At 36.9% G+C, this 20,498-nt stretch overlaps 2 protein-coding genes across 2 annotated transcripts; one reads left to right on the top strand and one right to left on the bottom strand.

Moving 5' to 3' along the window:
* Positions 1–3,508: 3,508 nt before the first annotated feature.
* LOC103264229 (keratin-associated protein 13-1-like) lies at positions 3,509–4,048 on the bottom strand. Its single transcript, XM_008061872.1, has one exon. The coding sequence runs from the start codon at positions 4,022–4,024 to the stop codon at positions 3,509–3,511; it is 516 nt and encodes a 171-aa protein (XP_008060063.1). The 5' UTR covers positions 4,025–4,048.
* A 10,413-nt stretch (positions 4,049–14,461) lies between these two features.
* Positions 14,462–15,001, top strand: LOC103264216 (keratin-associated protein 13-1-like). The gene has a single exon (XM_008061862.1). It carries the CDS (start codon positions 14,486–14,488, stop codon positions 14,999–15,001), a length of 516 nt encoding a protein of 171 aa, XP_008060053.1. The 5' UTR covers positions 14,462–14,485.
* Positions 15,002–20,498: the final 5,497 nt, after the last annotated feature.

Below are 20,498 nucleotides of genomic sequence, written 5' to 3'. Positions count from 1 at the left end.
TCTGTTAGACTCTCAGCTCAATTAGAACAGAGGCCACACATTTTCTTGATATATTCCTCACTGTGAAGTAATGAACAAATACAATCTTATTTTTAAAAATATATTCAACAACGTATTTCCATAGTACAGGTTCCCGGTAAAGGCTCAGTGAATATATTGTGAAAAATGATGGTACTGACAAAATGTTTGACAATGTGTTCTCAGGCATAACTAATAAAAAACAAACAAATGTGGGGTCAGGGACTTGAGGACGACGAAGCTGCTCTCTGTAACCACTAATGAGATAAGCATTAATAAATGGAAATTGTTGAAATCAGGTGCCTAGAAATGATTCATGAGATAATTTTTTTGGAAACCGATTACATTAATTCTTGGAAACCAGGCTGCAAACCAGTTGGTAGACAGATGACCAGCAGCTTCTAAAATTATAATTGTGTGGGCAGCAGATGCTTGGGAACTAAACCCCTGGGTTCAAAAGGCATCGTGTAAGCGTTTGTCAAAGCATGCAGCAGGAGGGAGCTGGAGGAATGGAAGCAACTAGATATAATCCAAATAAGTGCCAGCTGGTCTGCTAATTGTGTAGCGTGGGATTAACTTGATGAAAATTGGAAGATCGCAATTCACTGTACTATATGTAGTTGTTGAAATAGAGAGGTAATTAAATTTGCATTCTGGGAAATTTAGAGTGTTGCTAGAAGTTTAGAATGGTGAAGGGTGGCAGTTTCCTGAATGGCATGCCATCAACTCAGAAGTTATGAATTTCTTGTAAAATAATACAATTTTCCTGTGTTGACTATCTACTTGAAACAACATGTTATACATAACTTTCAGGGCAATTGTGGAACAAGTTTGTAGTTCCCATCATTGAATTTTGCTGTTTTTTTTTTAAAGTACTTTATTGCTGTCTATTTAATCAACCCATCTTTGAATTTTTTTTTTTTTTTTTTTTTTGAGTTGGAGTCTCACTCTGTCGTCCAGACTGAAGTGCAGTGGCCGCTCCTGGCCACTGCAGCCTCGACCTGCTCCGGCGATCCTTCCGCCTCAGCCTTCCAAGTAGCTGGAACTACAGGCCCGGCTACTTTTTTGATTTATTGTAGAGATGAGGTCTCACTTACCCAGGCGGGTCTCGAACCCGCGGGCTCAGGCAATTCACTCACTCGGCCTCCCAAAGGCACGGGAATACAGGCTGAAATTTTTTAAAAAATAAATTTGCTTGTTTTACTAGTTTTGGTAGAGAGAATAATGGCCCCTCAAAGATTTTAAAATCTTAAATCCTGGAAGTAGTGAATATGTTACTTTTTGTGGCAAAGGGGAATTAAGGTTAAAGATAAAATTATGATTCCTAGTCAGCTGACCTTAAAACATGGAGAATATCCCAGATTACTCCAGTGGACCGAATATAATTATAAATACTAAGTGGGAGAGGAAGGCAGATGAGTAGGTCAAAGTGATGCAATGTGAGAAGGTTCTGACTCACTATTGCTGCCTTTTGTAGATGGAGGAAGGGGGCCATGAACCAAAAAATGCAGGTGACCTCTAGAATCTGTAAAAGGAAAGAAAAATTCTTCCTTAGTAAGAGCCTTTGGAAAGTAATGCAGCCCTGCCAATACCTTCATTTCAGACCAATGAGACTATAAGACTTTTGACCTACAGATTTACAAGATACTAAATTTGTATTGCTTAAGCTACTAAATTTAATCTAATTTGTTAGGGCAGTAATAAAAAACTAAAATGATAGTGTATTCCTGAAAGCCAGAAAACCACTCCTGCATCAGAAATCTTGAGACCTAAGATAGAGAAGACCTCAGCCTGGCCAAAAAGCTACAGCTGCTACTTAGGAAAGCCTTGTGATGGGTTATGTTTTGGAGGTATAAATCTTAATAATTTTCCTGGAAAAAAGATTATGAGCAAACGACTAACGTCGATCATTGAAATTAAAAGACCAGTGAAGTTAGGAGAAGGACTGAGTTTGCTATTTACCATTTTAATTTTTATAACACAACAGTTTACAATTTTTCATTGTTTCTCAATTCTCTCCTCTAATTATTTAAGCAACAAACTATTTCCTGAACACGGTGGAGGAGAAGGAGAAGGGAAAGGAAGAGGAGGCAGAGAGGAAGCAAATGAGGAAAGAGAGGAGATAAGAGAAACTGTCACAGCTGGGTAGATCCAATAAAATAAATTGGATGGAATGAAGTAGTTCTACTCACAGCTTTACAATAACTTTCTGTGTAACACTTTAAAATTCTAACTCTTCTGTTTCAATTTCCACCTCTGTAGAATAAGTACATTGAATTCAATGAACTCTACAACTCCTTTTATATTTCATATTTTATTACATTAGTAGTAAAAGGGGAAGTAAAGAGAACATGGTGAGATGATGGTGATAAACTTATAAGACTAAGTTTTTTGCCAAATGTCTAACACTCTGCATTTTATTTCTAATTTGAGAGAATGTTTGAAGATCTTATAAAATAAAGAATAGGAAAAATATTTGAACATTGCTTGTACTATATAAATGTTATGTCTCCCGTTATCATCACATTGTTTTAGTACCTTAGTTTTTTATAAGACTTGGATGGAAGTGAACAGAATAACCCATCCAATTTTATTTCAAGATGCGATTGAAACAGTCGTTTTTGAGATAGTAAAGCCTTTGGTGTTTTCAATTAAATTCAGTTTATATGTTGACAAAGAACCCAGGTGCAACTCCACACCTGCTGAGTCTAGTTCCATCTTATATAAGTTTTTTGTCTGCCTTATTATACAAACCGAGATCATTTGAGGAGATCGAAAACAGTGATGAGGGTAGAGGGATCTAACTAATTAAAAAGAAGTGACACTCCTGCACTTTGACTACCTAAAGCTCATAAGTGCTCTTTTCCCAAACATTTACACCCTTATATCAGTCGTCCGTTTTAATATATTCCAAGCACTGGCCTCATTGTATAAATCTTAATTTTCTTCTTGCACCCTAAACACTTCTGATACATTCTGTCCTTAGTAATCTATGTGGCATATTCATGGAGTAAACAAGGCTATTCATTTTCCTTAAATTTTGGTTAAGGTAAAGGCTACTTCCTACCTAAAGAGGAGAAAATATCTAAAGCCCAACCAAAATTGGTGCAGAGGCTGCACACTCTGTTCATTGCAAAGTTCATTACTAAAAGTAATGACCACACAAATCCTAGTCAACATAGAACTAATAAATAACAACAACAGTATACTCAGACAACAGAATGAAGAGTTTATTAAAATAAAATCATTTGACTTCTCATCTATTTTGGGGAGATATGCAAAAACTACAAATAATATGCAGTGCAATTTGGGTTATTCATTAATTTTATAGTCTGGCAGAGTCAATATAGCAGCCAGCAATTGAAGGATGAAGAGGAACAAGAAACTGGTGATCAAGAATATTAGGATATTTGTCAAAAGAGGAAATTAATCGACAATCGTATGCTAGAATCTGCATCTCTCAAATGGATTTGGCCAGTCAACAAATCAGTCAGTAGAAACCAGATCTATAGAATGGCTGATAACAAGATGAATAGAATTTCCCAGGAGAAAAATAGATTGGGTACCAGAATCTGGATCCATAACCCAGGCAAGAAAAGCCACAGCCCCCATAACCCAGGGGTCTAAGGCCACTGGATCCACAGCCTAATGAGGAGCAGCTCCTAGATTCATAACCCAGGGAACGGCAGCTGCTGGACCCAAAGCCCAGAGACCCAGAGTAAGTCGTCTGGCAGGGACTGCACAGCACGGAGGTCCTGGGGCGGTAGCAGGACCTCTGGCAGGGGCTGGACACCACACAGGACGTCTGGCAGCTGCTGGGCTCACAGCAAGTCTCCTGGCAGCCATTGTAGAGAGAGGATCCCAGCTGGCAGGCTCTGGGAGGGCAGAGGTTACTGCTGTAGACCAGGTTGCTGGGGTAGGAAGAGCCACGGGAGGTGCCTGGGTAGTGCAGGTAGCCCCCAAGGGAGCGGGAGGAGAAGTTTCCAGAGCAGGAGTTGCAGGACATGGTGGTGGTAGATGTGAGTTCAGTTGAGTGAACTGAGAAGTTTCTGAGTGTAATATCTCCTTCTGAAAGGGGCATTTATATACTCTCAGCAATAGGTGTGGTGCCCAACTGGGTCATGCTTTACATATTTGTGCTTCTTCGTTTACATATGTGCAATTCAGTAATCTTGTCTGTAATTGCATATTGTCTTTATGGGTGCTATAATTTTGATGTTACAAGACAAAGCCAAGAAATACTCGCATGTCAGAAATGCTATGACTGTTTTACTTTAATGCTTATTCCATCACGACAAGGAAAGCTCTTCCTTTTCCTCTTGGCATAATTTTCATGCATTATATTACTGGCTGTTATGGGCAAATATCTTTCTCTTAACGATGAGGAATGAGATGAAGTTATATTTCTTTTCTTTCTTTTTTTTTTTTGTCAATGAATAAGAGACACAACTTTGGCCTTAATGAGAAACCTACTAAAATCTATACCTACTCGTTGCCATCGTATCTCATTTTACAAAATTATTGTTCATCGATTACATACTATTACCCATTGTGTCTCATATCCAGAGAAGAGGGGGAAAAATGAGCTAAGACAAATTAAATAACACTGGTACCTAAAGCCAGAAAGAAACTTGGAAAATTATTTGGAGACATGGTGAATTTGGACACAAATGAATACCACAATTCACTAATGTGGTAATGAATAGTACCAAAGTGATAAACACTATTAGGATGAGAGAAAGATTCAACATATCTGATGAGGCCTGTGATCCTAACTGATTCTCATTTATATGTGTGGCAGTCTGGAGAATTTACTTCTCAGATCTTAAACTACAGAAGGACTGCCCTGCTGATCTCCAAAATCTAACACTGCATTTGTGGGGAAGACTTGCTTTCTATGAGCTGCTCTCAGGCAATGACTGAAAACGTGGAGATACAGGGATTCCCAGGAGACATGGGACTTCATTAATGGCCACCTTTGGCTCAGGGTTCCCCCAGTGGTTTTAAGAAACTATGCTTAGGGCCAAGTGTGGTGGCTCACGCCTATAATCCCACACTTTGGGAGGCTGAGGTGAGAGGATTGCCTGAGCCCATGGGTTCGAGATCAGCCCGGGCAAGTTGGCAAGACCTCATCTCTACAATAAATCAAAAAATTAACCAGGCGTGGTGGCACAGTCCTGGAGTTCCAGCTACTTGGAAGGCTGAGGTGGAAGGATCACCTGAACCCAGCAGGTTGATGTTGCAGTGACCGTGACCGTGCCACTGCACTCCAGCCTGGGCAACAGAGTAAGACTATAACCCACCCCCCCCCATCAAAAAAGAAAGAAACTACCCTTAGTTTGCATAGGTCTGAAGAATTCCTTCCCCTTTCTCCTTCACTCGAGTCAGACTCATGTTCCAATCTGACAACTCCCCCAACGTTCTCTCAGGGAAGATTCTGTAAAGAGAAAAAATGCAGGAAATGTGAATATATTGAATTTTGTTTACACTTTTAAAAAATTAAACTGATTTGTTGGTGGATATCAAAGAACTTAGACTGAACATTTTATCTTGAGCATGTCAACCAGAGTTAACAAGAAAATTATTTCAGATGGTTAATGATGTAAGCAAAAAATAGGAAAAAAAAACTTTTGAGTTTAGTTTTGGAATTATGTTCAGACTAACTCTGGGTAATGTCCGCTAAAGCCCATTTCTCCCTTAGTTAGTCCAGGTCCACATCATTTTCCTCATTACTGTTTCCTCATATAAGTTGATGCCTTTACCAATATTGGTAAATTCTCAACTATAATATCTTCAAATATTATTTCCACTCCATTCTATCCTCCCCATTTTTTTTAAAGATTATAAAGTACACTTTTTAGCTAGGCCACATAGGCTTCTTATACTCATCTCTCTATTTTCTTCCTTCACTGTTTTCTATCTTTTTGTCTCTTTGTGGTTTAGCTTGGGACAGATTTCCTTCTGTCTCGTCTTCCAATTCATTACACTTTCATATTGCAAATTTCTAAAATTTTGATAAGGTTATATATATAATATTTAGATTTATATCAAAATTCTCAATTTTATCTTTAATTCTCAAAATGCAATTATTCCCACCTAATAATACCTTCCTTTTCCTATTGTTAATTTCTTCACATGGGTATTTTAATGTCTGATTTTGACATTTGTATTATATGGATCCTATGACTTAGATTCTATATTCTGCTATTCTTTTGTATCTCTGTCTTATTTTCTCATATCTTTGTTTTGTTTTAAGAAAATAATAGGAACTTCATATGAAGAAGCAGGATGATTTCATCTTCCTCCAGAGAGGACTGATTTATGCTTCTGGCAGGTTGCTTGAATAAGGACACTAGCATCCTAGATTATTTGATCCAATCAGGGATTGAGATAATTTAAACCTGGGCTTCATTTCTTATCAAATGCTGTCTGTTAGCAATTCAATTTTACTTCTAAGAATTGGTTCTTCTAGGTCTGGAGTATTTCTCAGGGCCCTAACTCTGCAATAGCCCCAAATTCCAACTTTGTTTCTTTAACCCTACAAGTTTGTGGAAATTCACTCAGCCTCTTAGGAACCATTTTCAAATCAGCATAAACCTTTATGGGAATAACAACTCCAGGCACAGGCATATTTCTTTTGACTTGAAATTCTGACTCATATAGTATCTCAGTGAATCTACAATGCTTTGGCATTGATTTGATGTTTTCATTCATTTATATATATGTATATATATATTTTTCCTTTCCCTCGCTTTTTTTTTTTAAGAAGTGGGGTAAAATTCAGGGTTGGGTATACAAATGGTCATTGTACAGGTAAAGTTTGGGCCTCACTTTGGTCTTCAATTCACCTGGTTTGAGATCAGGTACCCTTATTAATTAAGTGTGCTTCTCCCCTCCCTTCTCTGGCAGTTTTCCACTACTGGCAATCCCTTTCTCATAGTATTATGATGATGGTTCAAGATCTGCTTATGAGTGAGAACATGTGGTACTCAGTTTTTTGTTTCTGTGATAGATCACTGAGTATTATAGTCTCTAAGTCCATCCAAGTTGCTGCAAAGTTCATAATTTTGTCTTTCTTTATGGCTGCATAATATATTCCATTATGTATATGTACCACATTTTTTAATCCAGTCCACTTTCGATGGGCAGCACAGTTGGTTCAATGTTTGTGTTGTTATGAATAATGCTGCAATGAGCATGTGTGTGCAGGTATCCTTTTCATAGAGTGATCTGAGTTCCTCCAAGTTTCTTCCCAGAAGGGGGATTGCTCGGTCATATGGAAGGTCGATTTTTAGATCTTTTAGGAATCACCACACTGTTTTCCACAGAGGTGGTACTAGTTTTGTGTGGAAGTGCTCCCTTTTCCCTGCATTCTCTCCTGCAACTGTTGTTTTTTGAGTTATTGATCATAGTCATTCTGACTGGAGTTGGGTGGTATCTCAGTGTGGTTTTAATTTGCATTTCTTTGATCACTAGTGAGGCTGAGCATTTTTCCATGTATCTGTTGGCTGCTTGTATGTCTTCTTTTGAGAAGTACCTATTCATATCTTTTGCTCACTTTTTAATAGGGCTGATTTTTTTTTTGTTTTTGGCACATTTGATTTCCTTGTAGATCTTGGATGCTAGACCTTTGTCAGATATACAGTGGGAAAATCTCAAAACTGCAAAAAAGCACAGCCCCCCATCACCAGTACAGCTTCAAAACTGAACAAAGTCAGAGGATCTACATAAGGAAGAATAGGGGATTGAGCAAACAGAAGTAAAAACTATCCCCCCTATTACTGAGCAAAGGAATTAAAGAAGCGGGGGAAGTGGGGAGGAAAACCATCATAAATGAAGGGGAATCAAAAGAAGACACAGGTCCCATCCAGATCCCTGGGAAGACAGCACCTGAGAATACAGACCTTGGAACTCAAACAATGAAGACCCCCCCAGAGCAACTCGTCTCAAACCACAAATCAAGGTATTAATAGATATTAATAGAGAGAATTAATAGAAATGAGGAGAGACAAGAGGAAAGAATGAAGGAGATGATAGCTGAGATGACAGCAATAAAGAATACAGTAAATGAAATAAATAACAAACTGAGCATGGAAAACAGAATTAACCAAACAGAAGAAAGAATTTCAGAGCCTGAGGACCAAAATATGGCACTAACTTAAACTGTTACAAGCATAGAAAATAAGCTTCTCTAGTTTTTTTTATTCTTATTGAGAGGAAAAGTTCAACATTTTAAGCAGTATAAAATTACCAATTCTAGCCGGGCTCAGTGGCTCAGCCTGTAATCCTGTGCCTTTGGGAGGCTGAGGTGAGTGGATTGCCTGAGCCCGCGGGTTCGAGACAAGCCTGGGCAGTGAGACCTCATCTCTACAATTAAAAAAAAAAAAAAAAAAAAAAATCAGCCAGGCATGGTAGTGCATGCCTGTAATTCTGGCTACTTGGAAGGCTGAGGCAGAAGGATCAACGGAGGTCGAGGCTGCGGTGGCCGACCGGCCACTGCACTCCAGTCTGGGCGACAGAGTGAGACTCCAACTCAAAAAAAAAAAAATTACCAATTCTATGTAATTGTAAAATAATTATTTTCAAAATATATGGAATTCATTCAAATAAGTAACTACAATGAGGATGATCACTTCAAAGTCTGTTTCTGTATTGTAAGTGGTAGTAAATGATGCCTACCAAAATTCAGGAAGTTCAAATGCCACATTTATGAGTATCCAGTTTATCTTTCTAACCCTGTCTGCCATTTTTATGTCACATACACCTGCTTTATCCTGTGTCAGAAGGTGGTCTTAATTCATCATAGGTTTTCATAATTTTCTACTTTTGTCATTCCATTTTATCCATTCAGATGTTATCTTGTTTCTTTCCATCTATATTGTACCTATTTTTTCACAGTGCTACCCTACCCCCATGGCAGTGGTCAACATGCTGCCCATATCCTACTGGGTAATCATTTGTGCAACCTGAAGACTGATTACTGGGAGCATCCATAAAACTTTGCCCAAACACCTTTTCACTTTACAAGATCATGATGAGTCCCTGTATGGGAATGTTCCACTAGAACTGATCCTTAGTTTCCCGCAGTGATTTCTGGCTTAAAATGCTCTTTGTATTGCCTTCCTTCTAGTTCCTGTCACATTTTTCTTACTTCCTGTAGGTTTTTTGCTGGAATCACCATCCAAATAAACAGCTTGTATTTAAATCAGTCTTCAAACATTGTTCACGGACAATTTATTAAAAAAAAAATACTTGGGTGCCTCATAAATTTGTTCATTGAGAAACTTTCAATGTTTCTTCACCTTTACGAAAAGACCCCAAGAGAAAAATATTAAGAATATGTTACAGCAGCTGGGCTCGGTGGCTCAGCCTGTAATCCCACGCCTTTGGGAGGCTGAGGTGAGCAGATTGCCTGAGCCTGTGGGTTCGAGACCTGCCTGGGCAGCGAGACCTCATCTCTACAATAAATCAAAAAATTAGCCGGGCGTGGTAGTGCATACCTGTAATTCCAGCTACTTGGAAGGCTGAGGCGGAAGGATCACCAGAGCCTAGCAGGTTGAGGCTGTGGTGGCCGGGAGCAGCCACTGCACTCCAGTCTGGGCGACAGAGTGAGACTCCAACTCAAAAAAAAAAAAAAAAAAAGAATATGTTACAGGGAGAAACATTCGTAAATATTATGTGTGGCATGTTTAAAGAAAATAGCCATGATATCCCTTGGCAATGTGTTTTTTGAGACTACAGAATTCAAAAGTCCTCTTTTTTTGGATCATAACTTAGAACAACATTTTGGTTAATAATTAGTAATACTTAGTGAATACAACGAATATATAAAATGTTTGGGTTTTTGCTCATTGAAGTTCTAACCTACATAAAGCAAGATCCTATCATGCTAGTAACAAGTTGACTGATAATTTCAAGAAGACAGGTAGCTGAATGTCAAAAATTTTAACTATCAACTAAGGATGAGATTCTATTGGAAACATCCCAAATATCAAAAAACAATTTATCCATAGCCCAGGGATGGAGACTTGTAGTCAAAAGATCTAAAGTCTCTGGATGCACTGCCCCTTCACTAATTTTATGTGAAACATCCTAATTTTTAATTGTTAAATTTAAAAAGTCAACGATTGGAGTCTTTATTATATAGGACGAACAATGCAATCTCTATATTAATTAGTCCAAAGTTTAGGAGTTTACAAGTTTTTCTTAAATGTATATCAAGTCACTATTGATGAAGTTTTAAAGATTTAGAAACAAAGAGAAGAATACCTCTTTCTACATTAAGTGGTTCAGAGAAGGATTCTTGAATAAGTAAGCTGGAGTAACTGAAGACAAATTCACTAAATCTTGCAGTTCACCTGAAAAATTTATGCTCCCCAGTTAACTATTAAGTTTTGTCTTTAAGATTATTTTAAAGAGTTTAGTCTGAAACAAAAAAAAAAATGGGGAAAGAATAATGTCTAAATCTCCTTTCTGAGCCTCAGAGTAAGGAGAGAAATAAATTTTGCTGTTGAAGAGCAGAAAATAAATAATTCACTGAATAGCTATTTGAATTAGGTGTATTTCTTTCTTCATTCCTCTTTCTTGTAGGATGTCTACATTAAATTACTTTTGAATATTGCTATATATTTTAATTGAGACTACTCCATTTTTAACATTATTGGTGTAAGTTTATTATACTTTAGTAGAAAATAAAATACGAAAATATTACCATCCACCATGACAGTATACTTCTTTTGGTCCCGAATGTAATTTAGTTGTATTGCAATGTAAAATATTTTGTGACAGAGCTTAGAAATGGCTGGCTATACTCTAAGAATGTGACAAATCTATCAGACTGTCAGCACTGTATCTTTAGTTGAGAGAGGCAAACAAATGAATTAATAAATATAACAAATCAAAAAATAAAAACAAGAGATAAAATTAAATATAAGCACCGAAACTACAAGAAAGAAAATGAGAGAGAGAGAGAATGAGAGAGAATAAGAGAGAAACATCTATATATCCTGCAGAGGAAAAGAGGACAAAGAAAGAGACTTCACATTTTGCAGGAAAATATAGGATAGCACTTGGTTTTACAAGTGTCTAAAAGTCTCTGAAAGCTTGTATTGTGAAAAACTAGAGACAGCCTAAGGGGATAGAAACCTTGGACAACTGTAAACGTAGATGATAAAAGGGCAGTATATCAACATTCATAAAATATGCTAATTTTGAAAAGTTTTTATTATAAAGACATTGGGATGAGACAAACAACAGTTTGGTTTTTTTTATCAATGCTAATGAAAATTTATTTAAGTAAAACACAGAAAATGTGTTTCTGATAATCTCAAAATTGAAGACTCTCAAACTGAGGTGCAATCAAGTTTCCACTAAGTGTTTGACAAGTCAACACCTAATGTGGAGTTGATTTGGTTTTCTAGCAGCTGCCGCAGCAGTCTGCCAATGCCAACCTCTATCTTTCCTCTGTTGATTTGTCAAGGATGAAGTTAACAAGAGTTCTCAAGCTAGTGGGTCCATCAGGGTGGGTAAGCAGTGGTTCCTAATCCCAAATGGGAGTTAAGGTGGTTTCCCACATCACAACATCCCAGTCATTTTTTTAATGATGTATTCCTGACAGTTTTGTCTGAAACCAAAATGTTATTGAATTGCCTTCATTCTTCTGATATCTTTAACCACATATCCAATTTCTTGGGTTTCTGTTTCTCTTCTCTAAAATAGGAACAATGATAGTACTCACCTTAAAACTCTGCCATGCTAATTTCAGTGTTGGGATGGAGGACGTACTAGATGTACTTGGAGTAAGTGCTCAAAGAATGATATGGGCATGTTAGAAATAATAGGAGCTAGTTGGAAGGAGATCTCACAGGCCAGATTTGGGTCAATCTGTACATCAAAAGAAAATAATAAGAGTAATCATAGACAAAATAGGAGTGAGTTTATATTCACATAAATTTATAAATAAGTGGGAGAGAAGGAAAAGTTCTTCTTTACAGAATTCTAACTAGTAAACATAGAATGAATAATGGAATCAGAAAAGAAACAATTTGGCAACCACCATAATAACACCAACATTGCAGGTAAGAATCATCAACGGATGATAAAACCATGGTTTTAATGATGAGAATTTGATGGGAAATAATGTATTTACATACTCTTAAAATATCTCTAAGCAAAGATGATTAGTTAGAATGAGAAAAGCAGTCACAACAGTAGAGAAAACTGGCAGTACTACTTCCTAAAGATTAAATATACCTCCATCAGTAATAGGACAAAACAATATTACGTGCCTTCTGTTGGGATGTATGATATGGGCACAACATTGCTTTGCAGGGATCTTTGCTGAGAATGCACACCTGAATCCAGTCATGAAGTATCAGGCAAACCCCAATTGAGGGACATCCTATAAAATAAATGTCCTATGTCATCAAAAAATATCAAGTTCATAAATAAAAAAGAAAGACTGATGGACTGTCCTAGATTAAAGGAAACCAAAGAGACAGGAAGTTCTAAGTGCAGCCTGGACCCTGCATCAGAAGAAAACATTAATAATAACAACAACTATAAAGAACATATAAAGAACTATTAACAAGATAGGAATAAAATCTATAGATTAAATAAGAGAACTGTGACATTGCTTGTGTGATTTTTAGAGATTTCACTCATTTTTATTGTTATATATATCACTTTGAGATTTCAGATTTTTATTTCAATGACTTTATGGAGTACAAATGATTTTGGGTTACATAGGTGTATTGTATAGTGGGGTGGAGTAGTCTGGGTTATAAGTGTACTCTCTCCCCACCAGTTCACATTGTACTGATAGGTGATTTTTCATCCCGACCTTGCCACATGCCCCTTTCTGAGTCTTCATTGTCAATTAGGCTGTTCCATGAGCCTTTGAAGTTCCTTAGTTTAGCTCACGCTTATAAGTGAGAACTGGCAGTGTTTGTTTTTTCATTCCTACATTACTCCAATTAGAATGATGGTCTCCAATTCCATTCAAGTTACCACAAAACACATTATTTCATTCCTTTTCATGGTTGAATAGTGTATACGTATATATAGATAGATACTATAGATATACACATATATACTAATAGTATAAGTAATAGTATATACTATTAGTATAATATATATTAATAGTATATACTAATAATATGCATATATGTGTATTTTATAGAATGTACCTCAATGGAGGTTTGCCTGATGCTTCATGACTGGATTCAGGTGTGCTTTCTCGGCAAAGATCCCTGCCAAGTTTGTGTGTATATATATATCCAGTATCTGTATCTATCTATCTAATCTATCTATATACTGGGGGTGCCAAAACATGTATACACATTTTAAGAGATGACTGCAATCAGATGTGTCTGGATGCTGATGGTAACCACTTTGAGCACTTCTTGTAATTGCAGAAATCAAACTTGTATTCATCTTATTGAGTATTACAATTTTAAATACAGCTTTTTTCTTTCTTAAAATGTGTATATATTTGTGGCACCATACACCCACACACACCCACACACCCACACACACATTTTTATTATACATCGATCAGTTGACACACACTTAGGCTGATGATTCCACATCTTTGCAATTGTGAATCGTATTGCAACATACTTTAAGAGTGTAATAGAAAGAGATTCAAAATTCCTGAGCCTTCCCTTTGTTCCTTTTTGAGTTATTTCCTTCTCCCTTCAGGTAAGCGTTTGGAGTTTTGGCTGCATAGAGCCGAGCTCAGATGGATCTTCCCTGTGACTCTGTTCCAATTGAGCCCTTTTTTATTACCTTGTCTTTAAGTACATGGCAAGATCTCCTTCTATGTACAGTCGTTAGTCTCTTAGTCTGTTTTTGGTTTCTCGTCACTGGATGTGAGACACACTGTAACTGCAGTACTTAGTGTATTATTTTTCTATTACTATCATAACAAATCACCTCGAAGTAATTTCGAACAATGGGAAGGAATGGGCGGCAAAGTAGATCATGTTCATTAAGTCTCCCAACCAGGTGGAGATTCATCCATAATGCCAAAGAAAAGTAATGTAATTTCATTCCTTAGTCTTAGGAGAACAGCATCCATCAGCAAAGCCTCATGTGAATACACAGGTAACAAAGGCAGGTGGCACATACCAGAGGAAAAGAAAGGGCTTCCCCTGCCATGACGGATACATGTTAATGCAAAATAGTCACAGCATTTCTGACAAAGGAGTAATTCATTGGCTTTGAATTGTAACACCAACATTATAGCACCCATAAAGACAATATGTGGAAACTACTCAAATGCAATTACAGACAAAATTATTGAGTTACACACAGGGAAGTGAGGGAGTACAACTATGTAAAGGATGACTCTCCACAATAGGGCACCACACCTATTGCTGAGAGTATATAAATGCCCCTTTCAGAAGGAGATATTACACTCAGAAACTTCTCAGTTCACTCAACTGAACTCACATCTACCACCACCATGTCCTGCAACTCCTGCTCTGGAAACTTCTCCTCCCGCTCCCTTGGGGGCTACCTGCACTACCCAGGCACCTCCCGTGGCTCTTCCTACCCCAGCAACCTGGTCTACAGCAGTAACCTCTGCCCTCCCAGAGCCTGCCAGCTGGGATCCTCTCTCTACAATGGCTGCCAGGAGACTTGCTGTGAGCCCAGCAGCTGCCAGACGTCCTGTGTGGTGTCCAGCCCCTGCCAGAGGTCCTGCTACCGCCCCAGGACCTCCGTGCTGTGCAGTCCCTGCCAGACGACTTACTCTGGGTCTCTGGGCTTTGGGTCCAGCAGCTGCCGTTCCCTGGGTTATGAATCTAGGAGCTGCTCCTCATTAGGCTGTGGATCCAGTGGCCTTAGACCCCTGGGTTATGGGGGCTGTGGCTTCCCCGTCCTAGGCTATGGATCTGGATTCTGCCTCCCAACCTACTTGGCTTGTAGGAGCTTCCAGTCCTCTTGTTACAGACCAAGATACGGATCTCGTTTCTACTGAATCACTTGCTAAGTGTCTAGATTTTTGAGTATTGGGGTCAAAGTCTGTAATCAGTGAAGTCATTGTTTTAATCCTTACCATCTATCACTATCCTTTTATTCTTTTGTCACCATCTTCTGCATCACTAACCTCTGACAGATTCTGAAATTAATGAATAATCTAAAATTAAGGCATAATATCTGTACTATTAATAGAATATATACTGTTTGATTTTTGTCTAAGAACAATTGAAAATAAAATTTTTAATTTTTTAATCTAATAAATTTATGTAATCTGGCACCAAAATATGTTGTTGTTATTATTGTTATTTAGCTTATAGTTTTTGTATTCATGAACTTGGGAGATATAAGTAAAATCAGTGCAACTTTGTAACTTGATTTGAGCACATTTAATTTGATAGATTTGAGAAAATTTCTGTTGACATTGGGAGTAATCAATTGCAGACTTGTTCAAGATCAGTGAGAATTGCCAAAGAATGAAAAACATGCATTTCTACTAATAAGAAAACAATAAAATTGATACATAAATTAAAAATGCAGACAATAAAAGGATATGACTTATAAGATGAGCTATATTCTTACACAAAATCTCATCCAAAAGTCTGTTGTGTAAGTGTGGATTTTCAGCCAAGAAAAAAATAAGCTTTAAACAATTTATAGGACAGACAATTTTGCTTTTTGTCCGTTGACATAGTGCCAGGATCCCTGCCTCCCACTGGTTGGGTATTCTTGAACCTCACCTCTAAGAATGTGTAAGGAGAATTCAGCGATCTAGAATGGGAGTAATTGGGTTCAGGAGATGTGAGTAAGCTCCTAATACTTCTCCAAGACTCGACCTCAATCAAACTAAGAGCTCAATCAAGCTAAGAGCAACACACCTGAGTATGTTAAATAAACATTTACCTTCATTAGTCTTAGTCTGAATTAGTTCTCTCTCCCCCAAAGCAGTTAAAGTCAGAGACTAGGAGGCAGGCAGTTTATCCAGCGCCAGATCCCAGGACAAGTATAAAAGACCAGGGGGAGCAAAAGAGTCAAAGAGGAAAATCTTACAAAAGGAGACACCTCTGAGTTGAATTCATACAGGCAACTTGGCCTCAATCCTGCAGGGGCTTCTTTGAAGCATGTAGAATGACTCACAGAATTGTCCACCTTAGGATCAGATCAACAAAGAAAATTATTCATTCTATCTTCCATTGGTTGAACAATGCCCAAGATGTGTAATTTTCTGGAACCTCATAACTGTTCAAAAAGAAATCACAGCAGACTCCCTTCGTTTTTCTAGTTGTGACCTTGCAGAAGACTAGACACAGTAAAAGAAGTATTGCATATGCTTGAGGGAACATGCAATTCATGCAAAGGGGGCTGCAGTCTCTCTCTCTCTCTCTCTCTCTCTCTATATATATATATATTTTTTTTTTTTTTTAACCATTGCTATGCCTAGAGTCATACCTGAAACATATTTTATGGAAGGACATAAGGAGATATCAGATACGCCATTTTCACTTAATAGTCAAACATTTCTATGAGAAAGACAAACATTACTTATGATAGACCTTTCAAACTTGAGGGAATTAAGATTCGATAGGACTTAATACTTGCCAACGATTATAGATCAGAAACCTAGAAGAATCTGATCTTTTGCAAGAATCTCAAGTTGTTACTCTTTCTTGGCTTTTCGTTTTCTTTTTTTTTAAAATATGCAACTCCTAGTTTATCTAAGGAGTCCTTAGTATCTCTGATACTACAGAAATTGCTTTGACTGAATAGACTTAATCTATTATTGTATTTATTTCATTAGCATTATGGATAGAAATCATAATAAATAATAAAAATTTTAAAATTTAGTGTTTCTAGGAAGAAATCCAAAGAAGGTAAACTCGTTTATTTTTAAAACATCTTTATTAACTATTGAAATAAATAATATTTAGTATATTATTTTACTACTAATAATATTTGGTGACATCTCAGGAAAAAATTGTGATAAATTCTGAGTGTTATGATAAAATTATATTACTATTTATTATTATTATTAATGTTACTTAGCTTATTTAGATTTAGAATTCAAGATGATAGATATCAAATGCTTCCTTCAATAATACTGAACAATATTCTTGTTCATATAGAGAATAGAGAATTACCAAACTTTTGTGACATTGCACTAATAGTGTAAACCAGATTCTCATTTTGATGAGTCAGATTGAAGGAGAGTGGAGCATGTCAGAACGAATTTGTGAAAAATGTATCAAATATAGTAGTATTACAGGGTGCAGAAGTTGACATCGAATGTAGAAAAAAGGAATGAGAATCTAGTATGGAAAATATATGGCTCAGGTGAAAGACATAAGAAAATTCCGTGGATAAGTCTTGCTGTATAAATTACACAAATAATTACTTAAAAATCAACAAAACAAAGTCTCAAAAATAATACAACAGATGAAGGCGAAAGTTGTGATTGGCAACTAAGAAAAACCATTGATTAGCAACATAAAGTAAATATAAAACGTTTTAAATTTTTCAAATTATAGCTTTCACTTTTATTTGTAGAATATTGCAGCTTCTTTGGATACACAAATGAGTTATGTATTAACCACAATTAAAAATGTATTTCTTTTTCATAGAAACTGTATATCTTTTTCATATTTCTGTTGTCTTCAACATGATGTTCTTTATAAAAATGTGTACTTTTTAATAAAATGTGCATTTTTTAATTATTACTGAGACAACAAATAATTTTCTCTTCAATGTGAAACTTTCAAAATAACTTTACATTAGCATTATGAAACAGAACTTTTCATAGCTTAACTTGGATTTTTCTGACCTGGATGAAAAATTCAAACCATTATTGGAATTAACTCATTTTCTTTTTAAAGCATTTGCAATACTGGCATAAAACTGAGTCCATTTAATCCTTACTGGTTTTTTTCTTCTGTTAATAGAGAAGTATATCATCTGCTATTGCTTCCATTTTTTTTTTTTTTTTTAGTATATGCACAGGTAACATGGAATTTAACATGAGTGAAAAGGATTTAAAACAGTAATTTGACCTAAATGAAAATGTATGCATTAGAGTAACGTATTTACATAACTTTTGCAACTGCTAATGATAAGAATCACTTGGAAGAAATTTTTTAAATTGTGCTATCTTTGAAGTAAAGACTGATGTGTCTTCAGTAAAATTATATCCTTTACTTTCCATGTGCTCGACGATATTACCTATCCTCATGTTGGATAGTAAATGTCATCAGATTGTTGTGCAACTTATGTATTCATAACTTGGTTTATCAATAGAAATTTAGAGCTCAGCTTTTCTTTTTCATTAAAAATAAACTTTTCTTTTTGACTTTTTTATCTTTTAAATTTATTTTAAAGATGTGGGGTACCATTCAGGGTGAGGTATACAAATGTTCATTATGCAGTACCCTTGTTGATGAGGTGTGCCTCCCCCTCCATCAGATTCCCACTACTGCCAATCCTGCATCCTCCTTCCCCCAGAAGTTTCCTACTACTGCCAATGGCTTTTTTTTTTTTTTTTTTTGAGTTGGAGTCTCACTCTGTCGCCCAGACTGGAGTGCAGTGGCCGCTCCCGGCCACCGCAGCCTCGACCTGCTGGGCCCCGGCGATCCTTCCGCCTCAGCCTTCCGAGTAGCCAGAATTACAGGCATGTGGTACCACGCCCGGCTGATTTTTTTTTTTTTTTTTTGGTAGAGGTGAGGGCTCGCCAAGTTGCCAAGGCGGGTCTCGAACCCGCGGGCTCAGGCAACTCACTCACCTCAGCCTCCCAAAGCGCGGAGCCACCGAGGCCGGCAATGGCTTTTTTTTTTTTTAAATAAGATTTTTTTTTTGTTTTTGTTTCCCAAAATTTAAAGAAGAAAGGTGTTACCAAACAAAAAAAGGAATCGCTATAAATAAACAATACGCGACATGGCAAATCATTCTAGCAGTAGCATTTAGATTTTTCTTTTTTTAAAATTTAATTATGTGGAGTACCATTCAGGGTTAGGTATACAAATGTTCATTTTGAGGGTACCCTTGTTGATGAGGTGTGGCGTGTCGTCGTGTCGTGTCCGTCCCGTGTCCCGTATGTCCCCCCCCCCCCGCCGCTCCCACTCTCCTGGCAGTTTCCCACTTTTTTTGGTCCGCTCTGTGGCAGCTTCAATTTGAGAGCCAGTGGTTCTCGAATTTCCCACTATCGCCACCTACTGCTGGTGTGATGGATATTGCCAGGTCTTGCAAACTGGAATGGGCGATATCGCATTGCCAGCTAGGTTAGAACAGCAAATGACCTTTCACCAAGGTTTGAACCTGCAGGTTGTCCTGTCGCTTGTATTTGAGGCTGGTTTGTTTCTTAAGTGATCACTCTGCATGCTTTCTTTGAAAGAAAAAGGATAGTTCTATTTTGTTCAGAAAATACGAGAAAAAAGAGGAATACCTTGCCTTCTTTCAGATTTAACAACTTATTAAAGTAAACAACTCCCCTGTTCACTGTACATGCAATTTTTTCTCCACTGGAAGAACTAATGGCAAAAATAAAGTGGAGATCTCCAAAACCAACAATTGCTTACATTAATAAAATTATTACTGATTATTAGTAAAAAGTAAAACAACTGGGATAATTGCCGAATGAAACTGGACACTAAGACAACATGAAATAAACCAAGACATGTGGTTACATTGTGAGTAAGTATTTGGGTCATCTGTACCTTTAAAATTGTTGTTATTGACTTAAATAATAAAACATGTGGAGTGTAACTGCTGATTAATGTATTATTAACTGCCTGGATGGAATCCTGCAACCAGGATATTTGAGTTTGGTTTTTTTGATTTTTTTTTCTCAGATAAGTGCTATCAACCAAACAACTCAACTCCAAAAACAAAAACTGGGGCTTTTTCAAACTTATAGAACTAATCATATAAAAATATTGGTTTTACTTGCTAATATATGTTGGAATATGTTAGAAATGTCACGTAAAGACTTGATTTCTTGCCTGGCTGTAGGCTGGAAGAACTGAAGCCCTCACCAAATTTAACTCATTTGCTAACATCTCACTTCTTTCTGATTATCCTCAATCCAAATTCTCATATATTTTAGAACATATTTTATAAGAGTAATCTTTCCAAAATAATGTGCCGTAGTCAATTTGATATTCGTAGTCAATTTAATATTCATTGTAATTACCTTACATAAAAATGTTGAGGTTTTCAGCTTCCTCCTGAACAAAATGTCGCAGTTATTATTTGTTTGTTTGTAGTCTTAAAAATGTATACTCTCTTTTCAATAATGTGAAGATACTAATGGATGAAGTGAACATGAAAGATGAAAAACATTCTTCTAAATCAAAAAAGAATTTGAACAAGTTTACTCTTTAAAGTTAAAAGTTTTACAAAGAACTGGATACTGCATGTTCTCACTCATAAGCAGGCCCTGATTACTGGTCACACGAGCCCAAGGGTGGGAACAGCAGACACTGAACACTGTCGGGGGGGGGGGGGGGAAGGGG

This window comes from Carlito syrichta, unplaced genomic scaffold (assembly GCF_000164805.1).
Source record: "Carlito syrichta isolate Samal-C Ts95f unplaced genomic scaffold, Tarsius_syrichta-2.0.1 Scaffold305632, whole genome shotgun sequence".
NCBI lineage: Eukaryota > Metazoa > Chordata > Mammalia > Primates > Tarsiidae > Carlito > Carlito syrichta.
The sequence above is the reverse complement of the archived record's forward strand: the minus strand, read 5'-3'. Positions and strand labels throughout refer to the sequence as shown.

Coding starts and splice junctions, on each gene's coding strand:
- LOC103264229 (XM_008061872.1), bottom strand. CDS start 4,024: ATGTCCTGCAACTCCTGCTCTGGAAACTTCTCCTCCCGCTCCCTTGGG.
- LOC103264216 (XM_008061862.1), top strand. CDS start 14,486: ATGTCCTGCAACTCCTGCTCTGGAAACTTCTCCTCCCGCTCCCTTGGG.